The sequence below is a fragment of the Mesoplodon mirus genome (assembly GCF_964341445.2).
Source record: "Mesoplodon mirus genome assembly, chromosome: 7".
NCBI lineage: Eukaryota > Metazoa > Chordata > Mammalia > Artiodactyla > Ziphiidae > Mesoplodon > Mesoplodon mirus.
The window spans coordinates 5961722-5983110 of record NC_138983.1 but is presented as its reverse complement, the minus strand read 5'-3'; the positions used below and the strand labels follow the sequence as shown (position 1 = coordinate 5983110).

General features: G+C 55.2%; 1 protein-coding gene across 1 annotated transcript; it reads left to right on the top strand.

The window, feature by feature from the left end:
* Nucleotides 1-195: 195 nt before the first annotated feature.
* SYT12 (synaptotagmin 12) lies at nt 196-20246 on the top strand (the record flags this gene model as incomplete). The annotated part of the gene is made up of 8 exons (XM_082628215.1): nt 196-267; nt 6146-6202; nt 10893-11086; nt 13427-13819; nt 16677-16892; nt 17585-17705; nt 18572-18705; nt 20073-20246. The coding sequence occupies exons 2-8, from the start codon at nt 6169-6171 to the stop codon at nt 20244-20246; spliced, it is 1266 nt and encodes a 421-aa protein (XP_082484341.1). The 5' UTR covers nt 196-267; nt 6146-6168.
* Nucleotides 20247-21389: the final 1143 nt, after the last annotated feature.

The window sequence follows — 21389 nt, the reverse complement described above, 5'->3', positions numbered from 1 at the left end:
GCGGCAGGCTCCTGGGAGCGTGCCCGGACTGCGGCGCAGCTCGCGACTGCCGCCCCGGCCCGGCCGAGCCCCCGGCCCGCGCCGAGCTCCTCCCAGGCGGCCGCGGGGAGACACTGCAGGCGTGGCTCCGCCGGCGACGGCCGGGCTTGGCGCCGGTGCGTGCGCGCTGCGGGAGGCCGGCCGGGAGCCGGAGCCCAAGCCGGAGTCCAAGCCGGAGCCGGAGCTGGAGCGGCGGCCCCTCCGCGGAGCCCCCTCCGCGGAGCCGGGGTGAGTACGCGCCCTTCGCGCAGATGCACGCCGTGCCCCCTCCCAGCCCCGGGACCCCCGGGCTCCAAGCTCCCTTCTCGTCTGCACACCCGCGCCGCACTTGCACACGCAAGCCCGGCACAGCGCACGCCGGGCGCCCTTCCCCGGCCCGGCCACTCCATGCACTGCGCATCGCATCGTGCCCCGCACGCCCGCCCCGCGTGTGCACACACGAGGCTCACCCGGCCATTTACACGCCTCCCCGGCGCCCGCGCTGCACGCACGCCCCTCACACACACAGCGCCCTGATTGTCCCCACTTTCCCGGCCCCGCCTCACACCCTCTTCCCGGCTCCCGGGTCAGCCCCCCATACTCCGGTCCCCACATATCCTGGGGGTTACCGCGGCTGGGTTTTCAGGAAATGCCCCATGTCGCACCCCATTGCCAGGAAGCCCTGGGAGGCCAAGAGGATCCTCAGCCTCTGTCTGGTGTCACCAGCATGGGGGGGAGCTTTCCAGGGTCTCCCTGCCAACCTCTGATGCCACTGCTCTTTGGGAGAGGAAGCTTGCCCGTCTCAGGGCCTTGCGGCTGTAGATTTGGGCTGAAGAAGGGGGAACTGGGTCCAAACATGGGGACCTGGAGCCAGGCCTGTGGGTGGAGGAGCCCTGAGCATGCCCTCCTAGTGACCCCTCTTTCATGGGCTGCAGAGGGACTGAGTGCCCCCTCCTCAGCCAGTGAGGCCACCCTTCCCCACAAAGAGCCTGGGAAACCTGCACCCTGGAATGTTAGCCTCTTCCCTGAGCCAGGGGGTGGGTGACAGGTTTGGAGAGCGGCAGGAGCTATGCATCCTACTAGAAATGGGGAAACTGAGGCTCAGAGAGGGCAGGAGACTCACCCAAATTAACACAGCCAGTCTGGAGAAGGGTCAAGACCCAAGCCCCTGGCCTCCCCACCCTGCAATCTGAAGCCTTTCCAAACAGCTTGGGAGAGAGGAGGCTCCCAGCCTGGGGTTCAACCTTGGACTCTGCCTCTTGTCAGCTCTGGTGACTATGGGCAAGTGTTTTCCTGCACCTCAGTTTTCTTACCAGTACAATGGGAAGAGTATCAGCCCCCTCAGAGGGCAGCTAAGAGGATTTGCCGAAATAACACCTGGCGAGTCCTTGGTACAGTGCTCAGCACATAGTAGGTGCCCAGTTAATGCCAGCTACCACCATCCTCACCAGTCTGTACTGTGGTTTTTGTGGGCTTTTGTGGGGATGGTAGCAGGATGTGCTTATTCCAGAAAGTGGGAGCACTTGAAAAGGATCTCAAAGCTAAAGCTCCTAAAGAGGCTCCCAGCCTGGAAGGTCGAGGGCTCCTCTGTACCACCCCCTGATCCTTCCCATTACCTGCTGGCCTCAGGGTGAGGATAGGGGGAGCCAAAACCTTGCTAGCCAGAGATGTGACATGGGGACACTAAGCAAGGAAATGGGGTGAGGGGGAGCAGAGACGTGGGGACCCTCTCCCCCGCAGAGGCACCCAATTCCTGGAAAGCCATTTCTTGATAAGCCCAGGAGGAGGCTTCGACTGTGGTCAGATTCCAGTAAGGCCTGTGGCAGTTCTTCCCACCCATCTCCACCCCCGAAAGGCCTGGTCAGGAGGTGGCATGGTGGCCAAGAGCCCAGGCCCAGATCCATTGTACCCTGGAGTCAATCCCAGTGTTGCTACTCACATGCTGAGTGACTCCATCCCTGGCTTCCTAATCTGTAAAAGGGGGATCCGTTTATCCATTCAGTCATCAGGTCTATATCCTGTTCACACTACGAGCCAGGCACTACACTAGGCATTTAGCATGAATTATGTCTAATTCTTACAGCAATAGGTACGTATTGCCGGGTAGGTATGGTTAAGCCAGCATTTGAACCCAGAGCTGTTTTCAATGAGCAAGCGCCATGCAATTTAGGGTTTGGGGGTTTGGGGCCAGAATGAATAGATGGGGTGAGGAAGGGTGCCAGGAAGGGGCTCAGATGAAGGTTTGGGGCAGCTCTGACCCACCCCTGCTGTGCCCCATTTCCTGTGTGTCAGAAACGCAGGGAAGCTCTGGTCAGAGGCTGCCCTGGCCTCGGATGTGCCTTGTCAGCATCCTGTTCCAAGCTGAAGCTGCAGCCCCTCTACCTGGCAAACCTCCAGGCTGCCAGTGGGAGTCTGCTGAGGTTGTCAGTACTGGGTGAGGTGGAGTCAGGGGATCTCAGGGATAGTAAGTAAAGCCATTAAAAAGGGCACTTGCTGCAGAGCCAGACCTGGCTCGGTCTCAGCTCTCCACTTACTGGCTGGGTGACCCTGGGCAAATTCACTGCCCTTCCCTGAGCCTCACTTTCCTCCTCTGTGGAGTGGGGATAATAACAGGATTTGCCCCCTAGGGGTCTTGGGCGAGGCCATGGAGAAGACGTATGTGAAGTCCTTTGCACAGGGGCTGTGGCTACTAATAGAAGAGGCTCTGGATGGGGTGGCAGGCCCAGCTCTACCACTGCTGGCTGTGTGGCTTTGGGCAAGTCACTTAACCTTTCTGAACCTCCCCTAGCTCATCCAAAAGCCTGCTTACCAGGCTCATGAATAGAGATGCTTCCAGGGGCCAGCAGGTTCTGGAAGTGAATGGAAGGGTAGGAGGTGCCAGGCCGGAAGAGCAGATGCCCTGTCTGAGGGTCGGAGCCTACTCAGCTCCATCTCTGGCTATTTGGTGGGGGGGTGGGGTGGGCAGGGTATACAGACCCACTGTTCCCAAATCTTACTTTTAACGGGAAGCTGGAAATCGATCCTTTTTCTTTTTTTTTTTTGCAGTACGCGGGCCTCTCACTGTTGTGGCCTCTCCCGTTGCGGAGCACAGGCTCCGGACGTGCAGGTCCAGTGGCCATGGCTCACGGGCCTAGCCACTCCACGGCACGTGGGATCTTCCCGGACCAGGGCACGAACCCACGTCCCCTGCATCGGCAGGCGGACTCTCAACCACTGCGCCACCAGGGAAGCCCCCCCTTTTTTTTTTAAGAAATCCATTTTTTAATGGGAAATTTCCCAATTTTTAAATGTTGGTAACTCACTTTAAGACAAATATAACACATCTGTAGGCTGGCAGTGCTGCCCACACAATTCCACTGCTCAAAGTAGGGGTTCAGGGGCCTTTTGGACCATTGCCAGGCGAGTGAGCACAGCAGCTAAGATTTGCCAAAAAGCTACACTGCACTTCTTATTCCTCCCTCCTGACACCCTGATAAGGCCATCCTAAGCCCCATTTTACAGAGGGGGCAGATCTGGGGTTCAGAGCTGTGCTCAGGCTGCCGCCCCATCCCAGGAACCTCGACGTCTCCCCCAAGTTCTCTCTTCCCTCCTCTCAGGCAGATGTGCTTTGGCTTCTCCCGTTCCCAGGGCACATGAGGGGAAGGGGAAAGATGGGCAGTGTGGGAGTCTGGGGTCTGAGCTGGGCCAGCCTTGGAGAGATGGGGGCCCCTCGACAGCCAGAGGTCTAATACAGCAGATACGGGGTTCTGTCCCCAACCACAGGAACTTGCCGCAGGGGTGTACCCAGCCCACCCACTCTAGTCTGCTGCTGGCATGGGCTGTCCCCGTGCAGGAAGTCAGCCTGTGCCAGAGAAGCAGGAAAGAAAGCTGATGGCATGATCAGATTCCCAGCAAGGCAGAGGCAGACTGGGGACATGTGTGTTCATGTTAACATGTGTGTTTTGGTGTATCCAGACTCCCTTCTGCTACAAAGTAGGGCCACCTTGGGCTTGTACACGGTGCCTAATTTGGCCTGCGGGTTCTCAGGCAACTTTTTTTTTTTTTTTGCGGTATGCGGGCCTCTCACTGTTGTGGCCTCTCCCATTGCGGAGCACAGGCTCCGGACGCGCAGGCTCAGCGGCCATGGCTCAGGAGCCCAGCTGCTCCGCGGCATGTGGGATCTTCCCGGACCAGGGCACGAACCCGTGTCCCCTGCATCAGCAGGCGGACTCCCAACCACTGCGCCACCAGGGAAGCCCCTCTCAGGCAACTTTTGAAACCATATGCCCCACTGCAGTAAGGCACAGGGGTTAGGGAGTGTGGAACCACATGGCCTGGGTTGAACAGTTTCTTAGCTGTGTAGCCTGGGACCAATGACTTTACCTCCTTGCCTCATGACTTTCATCTGCAAACCGGAGATAGTAATAGCACCTACCTCAAGGGGCTGTTACAGGTAGGTAATATATGAGATAATATACATGCAAAGTGCTTAGGGCTTGGGTGTAAGGGGTGCTTAGCAAAGTCCTTTTCATGATCTCCAGCCCAGGTCCCAGCAGTGAGCTTCCACTTGAATTGGCATGGGTGAAGCCGGTCCAGGTTAGCGCCTCCTTCCCATCACCATGACAACCCACATCTCACTGTGGGAGTGGGGGCATCATCAGGGGATCTGGGAGCAAGGAGCTGTCTGTGCACCTGGCAGGGCTTTGCCCCAGGGCCCTGTTCCGCCCTGCTTGTCGAGGCCTCCTGTCCTGGGACCTACGGCACTCTCACATGTGCTGGATAACCCTGTCTGGATCAAGGCACCCCAGCTTCTTGACTCCAGAGCTACAAACTGGGGAGAACCCCAGGATTCTAGAAAATGCTCACCCCCCGATTTGACCCCAGTCCCAAAGGGAGCCCATACAATCCTTCGAGGAGTTGCAAACGGGCTAGCCACCACCCAGGACCCTTTTCCTCTCTAACCAGTGGTGTTTACATTTTTTGTGAGTTGGTTGCAACATTTTAAAATTAAGAAACTGCACGTTAAAAAATACCGGTATCTGGCTTTTCAGAAAATCCAGCCAGGCTGGACTGGCGTTCCCGCGGGAACAGAGAAGCAGTTGCCCTTGGGTGGACGGACACTCTGCAGGTCTCCCCCGCCACCGCCCCGTGTACCCCATCTTACCTGTTTATAACCACCTCTCTGAACCACGAGGGAACGCAGAGGTTAGGGTGGGGGCCATCCTGTCCTCCGTGTCCCTTGAGCTGAGATCCATACAACTCATCCTAGCCTCCCTTTTTCAACCTCCTGCTCCATTTAGAACATGTCTGGGAGCCAGTTTACTTCTTAGCAACAACAATAATAAAACCATAAGCAGTTGCCTGGGCAGGTAATGGCTTGTATGAGCTTCTAGACCTTTCTAGAACAACTTAAACCTTCAAACCTCTCAAACCTTCAGTGGTTCATAAAACTTGGGACGGGAGGGTGGGGAGGAAACCATCCCAAGCAGAGAAAGAACTGATAATAGAATATTGTAAAAATGCAGCATTTCGGGTCCAATTTAAACAAAAGCATTTGAAGTCAGCCTTAGGGAACACCCTGAGGGGCCGCTCTAAGGAGTAACAGAGTTGCTGCTGGTCAGCCTGTTGGTAGGACAGAAGTGAAGCAGGGTTGCCAGATTTAGCAAATACAAATACGGGATGCCAGCAACTTTTGAGCTTCAGATAAACAGTGAATAATATTTTAGTATAAGCACGTCCCATGCGATATTTGGACATACTTCTACTAAAAACGAGTCAGAAATTCACATTTCACTGGGTGTCTTGTGTTTTTGCGTTTGGCAACCCTGAAATGAGGTCTCAGAGTGCTTGAAAAGAGCTTTAAACACCATTTTTTAAAAATGCTGTTTTAGGGACTTCCCTGATGGTCCAGTGGTTAGGACTCCGCACTTCCACTGCGGAGGGCTCAGGTTCGATCCTTGGTCGGAGAACTAAGATCCTGCATGCCACGCAGCACGGCCAAAAAATAAAAATGAAAGAATAAAAAAAACACTGCTTTTGCCCAGGCCCCCTCAACCTGAGTGTGAGCTGGATGATGGGCACCTGGGCCATGGTGGGGGGGTTGATGACCCTCTGAAGCCCCCTCCACTGACTCTCCTCTTCCTTCCAGTCTCAGCCCCTGCGGTGGACGTCATGGCCGTGGACGTGGCAGAATACCACCTGAGCGGTGAGTCCCCGCGGCAAACGTGCCATCTCACAGGACCCTCCCACTGGGCCTGGGGGGGGGATGTCAGTGGGACACCAGTAACGGCCCTGTTTTACTGGTAAGGACTGTCAGTGAGTTGCCCAAGATCAAACAGCCTTGGGGATGCCGGGTTGGGGCCAGTCTGAGGTCTCTTCGTCTTTCTGCTCCAGTGGAGGGACTTGAGGGGATCCCCCAGTAGGCCCATGTGCTGCAGCTCCCTAAGGTCGAGCCTGTCACGCTGAATCCACTCCCCTGGGGCCATTCCTGGAGCCAAAGGCGAGGAAACCCAGGAAGGTCGATGTTAGATCCACAGGACATTAAACTCAGAGGTCGCCCAGTCCAGGGATGGCAGCTCCCACCTTCTCCTCGTGTGTGCCCCTGCAGGCACTGAGCTTGGGACCGGCCTCAAGACACCAGACACACTCCAGCTGACGATGGATGGTGTCAGAACTGAAGTACACTCGCCATCTTTTCTCCTTATGTTCCCCTCCCCATTTACAGATGGGAGAAGGCAGGCTCAGCAAAGGAAAGGGACAGTGACTAAGTAAGTAACAGGGTCAGGACATGGACCCAGGTCTCCTGACTCCCAGGCCGGTGCTCCCCATCACTCCAGCTCCTCCCCTAGCTCAGACCCTAGCCAGCCCTGGGCTGAGCTGAAGGACGTACAAGGGGGAACCACCTTTCCCAACCCACAGCCAGGAATTTTCACTTTTCACCTACAGGCTCACAGGTCTTGGTCCAGGCCCTGGCGTGGCCATCAGTAAGTGATGAAACCTCTCTGAGCCTCCACTTACTCATCTGTAAAATGGGGACAATGCAGCCTGCCTCAGGGACTGCTGGGAAGGTTCAACGAGCGAGCATGTGTGAAGTGCCCAACAGTTTGAACACAGCTCTCCCCGACCTCCGGGCCTTTGCACATGCTGTTCCCTTCCCCTGGGGTACTTACTGCCTCTACCTGGCTAAGGCCTTGAGACTGGTGTGGAGATTTTGAGCACAGATCTGGAGCCAGATTGTCTGGCAGCGAATAGCTCCTCTATCTCTCAGCTTCATCGTCTGTAAAATGGGGATAATAATAGAACCTTCCTCACAGGGTGGTTCTGAGGACTCAGTGGGTTGGTATACATGAAGTGTTTGGAACAGAGCCTGGCGAATAGAAAATAGTAAGGGAACAATTATTACTAAGATTCCTCCTTCCTCATTTCTGGTCTCAGCTCAGACCTCACTTCCCTGGGGAATTCTTCTCAAACCTTCCAGAGGCTGGTACGCAATAAAATGAGTAAATAAATGAGCAAATAAATGAGCATTAACTGTCATCATTTCATGTCAGCTTGCTGGGGTTTTTCCTTTCGTATCCCTGGCCCTGCCCTCCTTTTATGCCAGCCAGGGTGCTGGCTTCAGGCCCTCAGCCCCCGGATCCTCACTCTCAGGGGAGCCTGGTGCTGCTTTGCCACTTTGCCGTGCCCATCGCCTATGTGGACTCTGTGCCCGGGCCCTGGCCCGCCCCCTGGCAGCACCCAAGCCCCCGTGAGCTGGCTGGGGCTGTGTGTGTGTCTAGGTGGGAGCCCCCCGCACATGCACTTCACTCTCCAGGCACCAGGTACGTTCCCATCCCATCCCCTATTCGCCAGACTCCCCAGACTTCCTGAGAGCCTGGCCAGGTCTTGGCCCTGGGCCCCCGGTAGCTCTTTGTTGTGGTTTTATTTATCCCACAAATTACATTCTCGCAACAGAAGTCAGGAGTAAACAGGTTTGCTCGCTGTCCCTCCATCCGCATCTCTGGCTCTTCCCATCCCTCCCTGGTCCGCCCAGCCCTTGCCCATACGCTGCGTGATTGTTACATCAAAATCATGTGCTTATACCATGTTGGGAATTGTTTTTTTTTTTTTTCCTCTTAACAATGCCTGAAATGATTCTCTGCATTGCCACAGTGACATCCTGATGACCTCAGCTGTCATTCTCAAAGCCCAGTGACAGCCCCTCCCGAGACAGGACCACCGGCACCCTTGCTCAGACCTGCAGGCTGTTTCCAGATTTCTGCTGTTATAAACACAGACTCGATGACTCACTCCAGACATAAAACTTGTTGGGATTTTTCCCTTAGAATCAATTCCTTTGGGGTAGAACCACTGGATGGGGATGTTTTTGGTGTCATCTCCTCTTTCTGGATGAGGAGACTGGAGCCAGGGAGGTGAGGTGGCCTCAGGGAGCCAAGGCACCTGCACCACGCTCTCCATTTCTCACCCCTGTGGCCTTGAGCCCATAGATTTGGGGTTGGCCCAAAAGTTCGTTCGGGTTTTCAAACCCGAACGAACTTTTTGGCCAACCCAATACATGTGTTCTTTAACTGCTATCAGCTTCAGTTCTCCTCTAGAAAGTGGAGGTAGGGAACTCGTAGGGTGCTAAGTGCTGCGTGAATGCCAGGGCTGAAGGGTGGGCCCTGCCCTTCTCTGGGGTGAGCAAGTATTGTAGATTCTGGCTGGAGCTGGCTGGGCTCAGCAGAGCAGGGCCCGGCTGGGGCCTCCCACTGCTGGATGATTCCTCCCCACGCAGGCTTTGGGGAGCAGTGGCAGTGGCCCCTCCATCCCCAAACGCCCCCTTCCCTCTCTCTCACTGGGTGCTCTGAACGCTCTGAGCTTTGCACACCCCCCTCTTCCTTCCCTAAACGCCTGGTGCCTGGCGCCTTGGCCGGCACACTTCGTGCTACTCCTGCATATCCCAGCTTAGGCGTCCCTTTCCGGGAAGCCCTCCTGGGCTGTTCTCATCACGACCCCCATCACTCTTTTGTCTATTTATCTGCCCACCCCACCCCCTAGACTATGAGCCACCTATTAAGGACAGGGACTGGGCCTGGGGCTGACCCGCTCCGCAGGGTGCACACACATAGTAGGTGCTCAGTGGCTGTGTGATGAGAAATCTCCACCCCTGAAACACCCTCCCCACATCTCTCCGCCCTGCTGCTAGGGAACCGTGCTGGGTGGAGGCCGGGTGGGGCAGTGGTTTTTACCCCTGCTTGCTCTGGACTCTGGCTGCCAGTGTTGGGATCCCAGGGCCACCCCTTCTTGACTCTGTGACCTTGGGCAAGTTCTTGTGTGTCTCAGTTTCCCCATTTGAATCGAGTATAGAGGCCACACTGAGAACGGTTTAGAGAATTGTATTTGCCAACAGTGAGAGCTTCTGCAACACGAATCCTGCTGTCCCATTGGCTTCTTTTGGGAAGGCAGGGCCAGGTTTCCCAGAAGAGTGACTTAACATTTATGGTTCTGCCGTGGGCCAAGCTCTGTGCTAGGTGAGGACTTACCCAGCACAGTTGAGGGGGTAGTTAATTACTGTTTGGGGACAGTGAGGCTCAGATAAGTGAGGTGATTAAAACATCAGTGGACAGAAAGCATTTGAGCATCTGGATTTGTCCTCAAGCCCTGCCCAGCCTACAGCCACCTCTCACGTCTGGCTGAGTTTTTTGTTTGTTTGGTTTTTGGTTTTTGGTAACAGCTTTATCAAGATAAAACTCACATGCCATAAATTCACTCACTTAAAGTGTACAATTCAGTGGGCTTCAGTATATTGTGCAACCATCAGCACAAGCAACTTTTAGAATGTATTCATCACCCCCAAAATAAACCCCATACTCCACATTTCCCCCTACTCCCCCCAACCCCTGGCAGCCCCTGAAATCACTAATCTATTTTCTGTCTGTATAGATTTGCCTCTTTTGGACATTTCATAGAAATAGAATCATACAACATATGGTCTTGGGGCACTGGCTTCTTTCACTTAGCTTGATGTTTTCAAGGTTCATCCATGTTATAACATGTATCATTTCATTCCTTTTTATTGCTGAATAATATTCCATTGTATGGATGTACTACATTTTATTTTCCCATTCATCAATTGATGGACATTGGATTGTTTTAGATGAGGTCTGAGGCAAAAAGGGGGTCATTTCTTTTTCTCCCCCAAGTTCCCTTCCACTTTCCTCAGATCCCAACAGGCTGCATTGATTATCTGGAAGCAGAAGTCCCCTGAAGGTAGAGAGAACTCAAAGAGGCAAGAAAAAACCCATCTGGGGCTTCCCTGGTGGCACAGTGTTTAAGAATCCGCTTGCCAATGCAGGGGACACGGGTTCGAGCCCTGGTCCGGGAAGATCCCACATGCCGCGGAGCAACTAAGCCCGTGTGCCACAACTACTGAGCCCACATGCCTAGAGCCCACGCTCTAAAACAAGAGAAGCCACCACAATGAGAAGCCTGTGCACTGCAACGAAGAGTAGCCCCTGCTCACCTCAACTAGAGAAAAGCCCCTGTGCAGCAACAAAGACCCAGTGCAGCCAAAAATAAAATAAATTAATAAAAAAAAAACCCCTACCTGTTTAAAGCCTAAGGAATATTTAACCATTGTTCACAGCTCTTCATCTGCTCTACCCAAGTGTCGCTCCTGATAGAAATGTATGTTTTTGTGGCAAGGAGCTAAAAGCAGATATCAGAGGGTGTATAGCTTGTTCAACACTGGATCCCCAGCACCCAGCACAGAACCTGACATAGTAGACACTCAATAAATATTTTTTCAATGAATAAGCAAGTCAGTGCTGAACTACAGGTTTGCTGGGTGGGAATGTGTAACAACTGAGGGGTCCTAGTGCCCATTAAGGAGAGACTGCTCTGCTCTTGTCTTGCAGTCATCAAGAGCCCCCCTGACTGGGAAGTGGGTGTCTATGCTGCCGGGGCCCTGGCACTGCTGGGAATTGCAGCTGTGAGCCTGTGGAAGCTCTGGACATCAGGGAGCTTCCCCAGCCCCTCCCCGTTCCCAAACTACGACTACAGGTACCTTCAGCAGAAGTATGGTGAGAACTACGCAGAGGCCCGGCAGAAGGTGAGGAGGCTTCTGTTCTCATGGGTGCACACTGGACTGTACACCCCACGCCCCAACTGTCCACTCTCAGGACTGGCCCCCACTCCCTCCCCCCTCACTCCCTCCTGGTTAATTTCCTCCTGCGAACAGGGACCCTTGTCCTCCTCCGCATCTCCAACATAGCCCAGTGCTAGGTAATCCATGAATACTTGGCGAATGAATGAATGCTTTCAATTTAAAACACCATCCTGTGAAAAATACAGGAAAATATAAGAAGAAAAACCTCCCCAAATGTCACCACCCAGAGGCAAGCAACTGTGAATTGTCTTCAAACTATTAACATTTTGATTTATTTCTTTCCAATATTTTAAGTCTAGGCCCCTCCCCCCAGTCTTTTTTTTCCATGCATAGTTTTTACACAATGGGTGTTATCTCTACGTAGAATTTTATACCCTACCCTTTTCATCTCACTTAAAACGGAAGTACTTTCTCATATTGTTGATTGTAAACATTATTTTAATGGCTGCCTAAGATTCCTTTTTATGTATGTGCCATGGTTTACTAAATGCCACTATAAATAATGCAGTAAGTGGTTTACATGTAAAACTTTGTCTTCATTTGGGATTACATACTTTGAATGAATGCCCAGATGTGAAATTACTGTATCAGGGAGTATAAACATTTTTAGGGCTTTCTATATATTGCTAAATGCTTCATCACTTAACACTGGCAGAGAATTTTTCTAACATCATGTAGAGTTCCAGAGAGCACAGCCAGAATCTGTTACCAGATAAAGGTCCCACATGCTCGCTCATTTGGGGTTTTGGAAGGAATTATCTCTTGCTCAGTTGGAGGGACTGTAAATTGGAACAACTTTTCCAAAGAGCATTTTGGAAACATGTATCAAAAGCTTTCAAGGGCTTCCCTGGTGGTGCAGTGGTTGAGAGTCTGCCTGCCGATGCAGGGGACGCAGGTTCGTGCCCTGGTCCGGGAGGATCCCACATGCCGCGGAGCGGCTGGGCCCGTGAGCCATGGCTGCTGAGCCTGCGCGTCCGGAGCCTGTGCTCCGCAACGGGAGAGGCCACAACAGTGAGAGGCCCGCATACCGCAAAAAAAAAAAAAAAAAAAAAAAAAACACAAAAAAGCTTTCAAAAGGACTATGTCCTCAGGACTTCCCTAGTGGCACAGTGGTTAAGAATTCGCCTGCCAGTGCAGGGGACACGGGTTCTATCCCCAGTCTGGGAAGATCCCACATGCCGCGGAACAACTAAGCCTGTGCGCCACAACTACTGCCTGTGCTCCAGAGCCCGAGAGCCACAACTACTGAGCCCATGTGCCACAGCGACTGAAGCCACATGCCTAAAGCCCATGCTCCACAACAAGAGAATCCACCGCGATGAGAAGCCCGCACACCGCAACGAAGAGTAACCCCCACTCGCAGCAACTAGAGAAAGCCCATGCGCAGCAACGAAGACCCAACACAGTCAAAAATAAAAAATAAATAAAATAGATTAAAAAAAAAAAAGGACTATGTCCTCTAAGTCAAGATTTTAAGAAAGCTATTCAAGGGACTTACCTGGAGGTCCAGTGGTTAAGACTCTGCACTTCCACTGCAGAGGGCACGGGTTCGTTCCCTAGTTAGGGAGCTAGGATCCCGCATGCCACGCAGCGTGGCCAAAAAAAAAAGGAAAGCTATTCAATGCTGCATTGTTTATATTTGTGAAACATTAAAAACAATATAAATGTCCAACAGTAGGGGAATAGTAAAATAAACTATGGCGATCCACTCAATGGCAAATTAAGGGGACCATTAAAAATTATGGTAATGAAGACTATGTACCAACATGGGAGATGCTTACTGTACAAAGGTTTTTGTTTTCTCAAATCCCAAGGTCAACTGAGAGAAAAGAAAAATTTGAATATTAGAGTTAGTGTTATCCAACATGAAAACTTTCTCATGTGGTAGACATTTTTGTAAACTTCCTTTGAGGCTGCTCTGTCATGTATTGAGTATCTGTACTCTAGTTTTCTTACCCGTTCCCCTTCTGCTGGACACTTAGATTGCTAACTACTTTTCCTTTGTATAAACATCACTGCAGTGAACATCTTTATGTATGAAACTCAGTCCATATAAATAAACATTTTGAGAAAAAGCTCTCTTACCTCCTGGTTAGGGGAGAGAAAACTGACATGAAATAACAATAAAGAAGGACCTTCCTAACGAAGGCATGCCCTGTTTTTGTGAAAGGGGAACTTGGAGGTGCCTTGCATGAACAGGGCTTACCGTATCTCTTTGCTGTCTCTTCAATACCATGCCTATTGCCCTTTCGATGCTCCCATGTCCCTTTTTCTCACCCCCAGAGAGTGCCTGCCTGGAACGCCCAGCGGGCCAGCAGTAGGGGGCCACCCAGTCGCAAAGGCAGCCTCAGCATTGAGGACACCTTTGAGAGCATCAGCGAGCTGGGACCCCTGGAGCTGATGGGCCGTGAGCTGGACCTGGCCCCCTACGGGACCCTCCGAAAATCCCAGTCGGCCGACTCCCTGGACTCCATCTCCTCCGTGAGCAACACCTTCGGGCAGGACTTCACGCTGGGCCAGGTGGAGGTGAGCATGGACTACGATGCCGCCTCCCACACCCTCCATGTGGCTGTGCTGCAGGGCAAGGACCTCCTGGAGCGGGAGGAAGCCAGCTTCGAGTCCTGCTTCATGCGCGTCAGCCTGCTGCCGGACGAGCAGATCGTGGGCATTTCCCGGGTAAGTGGGGGCCGGGAGGGCGGGGCAGCCATGTGCCCCGGGCTCTCACGAGTCCTGCCCAGGCAGGCAGGGGGGCAGGGCCAGGCAGAATCTGAGGAGGGCACTAGAGAGAAGATTTGGATGCTGATCCCAGAGCGGAAGGTGCTGGCTCTAGGGAAGACAGAACTGGGAGTTTGGGGCCTCCACCTGCAGGCTCCCATGGTGTGCAGTTCTCAGCAGTCCTGCCACACGAATGCAGTGTGTGTGGTAATTGTCCATTTGTCAATTGTGTCAACTTGGGGACCTGGCAAGGAAGGGATGACAAGCTCATGTTGGCTAATTTGGGGACAGCTTAATAACAGGACTGTTATAATGCTGTGTGGGGGGCGACCTCAGGGATGGCGTGGTACCCTGGCCTGAGGGGATGAGGGGAACGCGAGGTTACCTAGAGACCAGTGTGTGCAGAGGGCCACCTCAATAGGCGCTGTGCCCTTTGGTCCAGAGGCGCCATCTGCTCGCAGTGATCCTGCAGAGAAGGACCTGGAGGAATAAGCACCCCGACCTCCCTCCAACCTCTGGTTTCCCTCCAGTGATCCCTACTGGCTGACCCCACCGGAAGCCAGAGGCCTAGGGAGCCTGTTGATGCAGCCCATGGAGGTCAGCCCCTGGGGCCGAAAGCAGGGGGGACGGTGCAGAATAAGCCAGGAGGGGCAAGGAGAGGGACCCAGCACACCCCCCAGGATACCCCTCCATGATCCGCCCCCTTGCTGAGAGAGAGAGGGGTCTACGTGAGACACCCTGCTGTCCAGCACCCGCGTGCGAGGTCAGCCCAGCACGGGCTCTGACCAGAGCAAGAGGATCCTGAGGTCAAGTGGCTCTGACTCCTCAGAGACCCACCCGTGTCCAGTCCTGTTTCCTATGCTGAAATTGGCTGCTCCTCAGAGGTGGAGACTGTCGTTCCTTTCCTGCCCCACCCTGCCGCCCTCACTCTAGGAGGGTCTAGAACCAACCACCAGGGCGTATGTAGGGCCGAGAAGGGGAGGCCAGCTTCAGAGAGGCAGTCCAGTGGGTGATTAGGAGCAGGACCCTGGAGCCTGACTGCCTGGGTTCAAATCCTGGTTCCCTACTTCCTAGAAGTATGACCTTGGGTGAGTCACTTAAGCACTCTGTGACTCAGTTTTCCCATATGTCAAGTCAGCATCATAGTGCTTCAGGAAATTCAGAGTCCTGAGCCCAGTGCTTGGTAAGCGCTCAATGGATTGTCGTCTGTCAGGACCATGAAGGGCTCCTGTTGAGCCCAGATCCACGCTGCCCGTGCCCTCAGCTGCCTGGAGGACCTGGGCGGTTCTGGATGCATCCCTTGAGGCAGCATGTTGACAGCAGCCACCACGGCCTGATGTATGCTGAGAACGTGGTTCACAGAGCCCAACACATCTGTGACCCTCTCATTAGCCCCAGTGATGGGGGATGGATTGAGGGCATCTTACAGATGAGGAAACTGAGGCTCAGGAAAGTGCTTTGCCCACGACAACCCCAGCAAGTGAACAGGAGCTCCAGGACTCCACCCCAGGGGTCTCCACATGCTCATAAAGTGCAACGTACAGGGCTTCCCTGGTGGCGCAGTGGTTGAGAGTCCGCCTGCCAATGCAGGGGACACGGGTTCGTGCCCCGGTCTGGGAGGATCCCACATGCCATGGAGTGGCTGGGCCCGTGAGCCATGGCCGCTGAGCCTGCGCGTCCGGAGCCTGTGCTCCGCAACGGGAGAGGCCACAGCTGTGAGAGGCCCGCGTACCGAAAAAAAAAAAAAAAAAAGTGCAACGTACAGAGAATGGATCATCAGGGGGCCTGCGCTCCTATGGGCAGGGGACAGTCAAGGGGCTAATTTGGCCAGAGGAAGGAATTTATGGACAAAGATGGTGAAAAGCCTGAATGTCAGGGTCAGGATCAGGAGGTGGGCTTTATCCCATGAAGGAAGGCTCGCCCTTGGTTCTCAAGCAGGTGATTGGGTAGGGGATGTAGCTCCCAGGGCGCAGGGTAAGAAGAGGCTTCTCCAGCCCAGACAGTGACCGAAGAGCGCGGCTCAGGGCACCTGGAGGTGCCGACAGATTTATTCCCAAGAATGCAGGCTTCTTAGCATCACAGCCCAGCCAATCCCAGTGAGTGGGTGGCTGCCCCCAGGTTGGGCAGCCCCCCGGCATCAGGCGATCTGCCAGGGATGAGATCTCCTCTCTTAAAATATCGCCAGGCAGTGACCAAAGCAGCCCCCGACGGAAGGGGGATCAGTGCCCACAAGTGCACCTTCCCAGAGGGCCCTCCCATGGCTTCCTGGGAAGAGGCCAGTGGCGCCCACCAGGCAGGACTAGGCTTAGAAACAGAATCTGCCCAGCCTTGCCTCGTCACTCCATCGGCCCATCCACCCCATAACATTCAGAGAGTCCTAGGCCAGGCCCCATGCGAGATGGGACATCAGTGACTCTCAACTTCACAGACAGTTATCCCTACTCACTGCATGCCTGGCCCAGGGCTGGACTTGAACACGTGCAAGAAAGATGGCCAGCTCAGCCGGCACATTGCAAGGGTTCTGTGGACCCATGGGCACCGAGGATGGGAATTAGTTGGGGTCAGCTTGTGGAAGCTTTGAATGCCAGGCCACTAGATTGGCCACCACTGAGAAGAGGACAGGGGGCTTTTATATCATCAGGGCTGAGCCACCAAAGGAAGGATTGGCATTGCAGTGTGGGGACAACAGAACCAGGATGCTAGCCCGGGTCTCCGGACTCCCCATCCAGTGCTCACTCCCTACCATGGCCTCGCAGGCACCTGGCTGCCACCTCCTCCCCAGCTTTGGACCTCCTTCCACCGCTCTTTCTCTCTGCAGATCCAGAGGAACGCCTACTCCATCTTCTTCGACGAGAAGTTCTCCATCCCCCTGGACCCTGCAGCCCTGGAGGAGAAGAGCCTGCGGTTTTCCGTGTTTGGCATCGACGAAGATGAGCGGAATGTGAGCACAGGGGTGGTGGAGCTGAAGCTTTCTGTGCTTGACCTCCCGCTGCAGCCCTTCGGCGGCTGGCTCTACCTACAGGACCAGAACAAGGTAAGCCCGCCCACCTGCCTGTGCCTGAGGACGGCGTCATACGTGTACACTTTAGAGGAGGGAAGCCACTGTCCTCGCAGCAGCCTGAACACCAGCATCTTTAGGAGATTAGAGAAAGAGCTGAGCCACACTCAGGGAAACTCAGTTTACTGCATGCAGATGAAAGGCACCCTGACCACCCTTTACAGCCCTTCTACTGCTCCTACCACCAAACCTTTAGAAGCGCTACTCCTGTAGATCTTCTGTTAGGGAAGTACTCCTCTGGCCCTCAAGTGAGTTATTTCAGACAGAGGCCAAGCTGCAGTTTACCGTCGTAAATGTAGCGGTGCTTAGGGAGCATCACTGTTATTTAAGCGAATGATCTACTAATTCCAGTCCACCTGGACCTGTAAGTGCTACTACCAGAGAATGTTGTCTCTGGTCTGGAATGAGGGAACATAACTGCATTTTGTTGCTGCATTTGACAGGCAACCTCTGGCCTTCCTTCCCAGGCAGGACCCATACCCGGTACAAGGCAGGGATGGTGCTGTGGAGCGGGGAAGGGGTCCCTTTCTCGATCCCACCAGCCTGGTGCCCTGGTGTAAGGGTCCCCAAGAGCAGCAACTTCTCAGTGGAGAAGGAAGCTGCTGCCTTTCCCTGGGCCCCTCAAGTCCAGGGGCAGAAGCCCTCTGAGTCACCCACCTGTCCTCCAGGCCGCCGACGCTGTGGGCGAGATCCTGCTGTCCCTCAGCTACCTCCCAACGGCCGAGCGCCTTACAGTGGTCGTGGTGAAAGCCAAGAATCTCATCTGGACCAACGACAAGACCACAGCGGGTGAGGCCCTCCTGGCTGCCTGGCTCCTTCGTGGGGCAGGTGGGAGCCGTGGCCCAGCTGCTAAGCCCTGGACACCTGGAGGCATCAGCAGGTGTAGGGCACAGTGCCAGGCCCCCCATCCCTGGCTTTGGCTGGGCTCAGGAGCCATGCACAGTGGGAAGATTAATCTAGCTGGGGAAACATGGGAACCACAGAGGCTGGCAGGGAGTCCCTGTGGGGGAGGGATGGGAGTCTGAGAGCAGGAGGCTGGGGCACTGGTATGAAAACAAGGTAGGCGTTTCCCAGAGGCTGGACTGCATCCCAGATCCCAAACGGGGACCAGGGCCACCGAGATGGTGTGGGTGCCAGGCAGGACCTGATGTGTCAGGTCTGCAGGAGCCTCAGCCCCGATTAACTGAAAACTGAGGGCTGCAGGAGGCTGACTGGGAGCCTGGGGGACCCGGGTCCAGGCCGGTGCAGCAAGGACACCCAGTGGGTAGTAAGTGATGAACAGACAGCGACTCGTTATTCCAGAGCTGCATGTCCTTGAGTCAGGCTCCACTGAGCGGGCACCGGGTGACTCGGGGCTGACATCTGCATTTGGGCCATTTATAGAATGAAAAGTGGTGGGTCTGCTGAGCTCCCCAGAGCCTCATGTGAGGGGAGCACTCGTGCGGGCTGGGGGGCTGGCTGCCTGAGTCCAAAGCCCAGCTCTTCTCCTGACTCGCGCGTGAGCTTCAGTTTTCTCATCTGTAAAATAGGAAGGCACTAAAGGACTGATGTCAGGACTGCAGGCGAGAGTGGCCAGTGAGCCGCTGTGACCGGGCAGGTCTATGCCAAGTGAGTGTAGCACCGGCTCTCACCCCCACCCCCCTCCCCGCCCACAGACCCCTTCGTCAAGGTGTACCTGCTGCAGGATGGGAGGAAAATGAGCAAAAAGAAGACGGCTGTGAAGAGGGACGACCCTAACCCAGTGTTCAATGAAGCCATGATCTTCTCCGTGCCAGCCATTGTGCTCCAGGTGAGGGGGGATGACGCAGGGCGGGGGGCCCTCTATCCCCTCCAATCTATCTCCTCAGAGCTCCTGCAGGGTGTGATGGTTTGCCTTAAGGCATCACCTTTCTAGTCGAGAAGCGTGTATTGAGCACCTACTAGGTACCAGCCCTCTGGTGGGTGCTGGGGACACGGGCATTGCTTCCTTGGCGCTCACAAGGGACAGGCAGGAAAGTCTCCAGACAATCCCCATCCACTAAGAGCATGCCAGACCTTGGCAGTCAGGGGAGGCCTCTGCAGGTGGGGGTAGTAGCTAAGCTGAGATCTGTGGGAAGACAGTTGGTGCAAAGGACTAGGGATGAGCCAGGACTGACCCAACGCCCAGAGCTCTGGCCCTAAATCTCCCGAGGTTCTGCCTACAGAGGCCCTGTGGAGCTCCCCAGATGCCCCCTGGCCTTCAGCAGGCGATGTACCCCAGGGAGACCCCCTCCCAGCACAGATATCATAGGCCAAGGGTGGGAGGACTGCAGAGGATGTGCCCTGGGCCACAGAAGTGGCCTGGCTTGCATGCCTCAGAGGATGGGGAGCTCACCACCTTCCCTCACTCCCTCCTTCCATCCTTGGGCCTTCCTGACCACGTGAGAAAGTCCTTTTGTGCCTTGAGCCAAAACTTGTCCCTTGGCCCTGGGGCTATACAGAAACCCCCTAATCTCCCCTCTTAGGATAGCCGGTCTGAATTTGAAAGCCCAGAACTCTGCCACACTCTGGGTGTTCGTAATCCAGGCAGACATCTCAGCATCCCTGGTGGGTCCTGCCTTGCCACCCTCATGGGACAGGCCACCCATCTGCCCCCTGCTTCCCTGGGTGTTCATAGTGACACTACCCCTACGCCACAGCCTCCTAGGGCGAGACACTTCTTGGGACCGGAGGTGGGGGAAGGGGAGGGGGAGGGGGGAGGGGAAGGAGAGAAGTCAGGCTGGGTTCCAGTTTCAGCTTCACCACTTTGATCTCAAGCAAGTTCTTTCCCTTCCTGTTATGAGTCCAACATACGATAATCTCAGGATTAACAACAGACATCTATAAGGCTCTGACTGTGTGCAGGCACTGTTCTAAGTGCTTTACACCTTTTAACTCATTTCGTTCCCAGAACAGGTGGGAACTATGATTATCACCATTTTACAGGTGGGGAAACTGAGGTAGGAAGAGCCCAAGTCACTGCCCAAGGTCACGCAGCAAGGAAGTGGTGAGGCCAGCATTTGCATCTGGGCTGTGAGGTTAGACAGGTCAGAGGTGAGGATTCACGGGGCCGTGCCTGGCACCCCGCTGGGGCCTGGGGGCCATGCAGGACCTCTGGTACTGCCCCTGGTCCTAGCACCCATGTCACTTCCTCCCCAGGACCTGTCTCTCCGTGTGACGGTAGCTGAGAGCAGCAGTGATGGCCGTGGGGACAACGTGGGCCATGTCATCATTGGGCCGTCGGCCAGTGGCATGGGCACCACGCACTGGAACCAGATGCTGGCCACGCTGCGCAGGCCTGTGTCCATGTGGCACCCTGTCCGGCGAAACTAGCAGCCAGGGCAGGGCCCGGGTGGGCACCGGAGCCCGGCATGGACTCAGCTCCAGCACCCTTCTTTGTAGTCTGGCTGGAACCATGAACACTGGGGTCCCCTGATGGAGTCCCCAAGAGCCATCTTGGTCCCTCTATCCAGGCTGCAGTGGAGGAACAGGCCTGGCTGGATGTCTAGGGACCCAGGGTTGTCTCCCACTGAGGACCAGCCATGGCTGGGCCAGGGCCCGGGGAGGGCAGCCAGGCATTGGCCCACTGTGCTCCCATTTTGAGCCCCCCAGCAGGCCTGTCCCTTGGCCTTGGGGGGACCTTGGCCTCTCAGAGCTCCCCACATCCCATCCCTGCTGGGAGGCCATGCACAAGGACCATGAGTCTTGGAGGCCAGGTGCTGTGCAAGGCACAGGCTGGGGTGACATGAACAAGGCACAGCCCCTAGGACGTCGGGAAGACAAGATCCCCGTGCCCTGGTGATCTGCTCTTTGCAGATGGCGGCCCCTCCACGTAGACCTGGGGAGGGCTCTGGGGCCGGGGAGCGGGGGGACAAGATGGGAGCTACGCTGTGAGGGGCAGAGAAAGAACTGAGTGTCCCAGGCCAGTGGCCCGTCCGCAGCATGGCAGGGTAAGAACATCCCCGTCACAAACGCAGTTCTCACCCTACTGCCGTGGACACAAGGGCCTCTCTCTGGGCAGAAGGAGAGACCGAGGGACCAGGCCAGTCAGTGGCCCGCAGGCCACATGGGATGCTGAGTCATCCTCTATGAAATAGAACTGTAACCCTTATAAGGCCCAGGGGTCCAAAGAGTCCCAGAGCCAGGTCCTCGTGTTCAGGCATTGGCTCCACGGCGTTTGTTGGTGTCCCTCCAGGCCAGGCCCTGCGGGGAAGAGAGATGCCTCAGCCTTTGGGGGGCTGGTGGGCAATGGGGCGGCAGAATACAGACTGCCGAGGGGCATGGGAGAGGCCTCTGTGGGCAGCAGGCACCTGGGAGGACATAGTGGAGCCCGAAGCCTTGGGCTGGGCCTTGCAGGAAGGGACGGCCTGAACGGTGACCGTGAGGGGAAGTTGAGGGGGTCAGGATGGAGTTGTGGTGGGGGCAGGCTTGAATGCCATGGGGGGAGGTGGCTCTGGAACCTGGTTCAGACCCCCA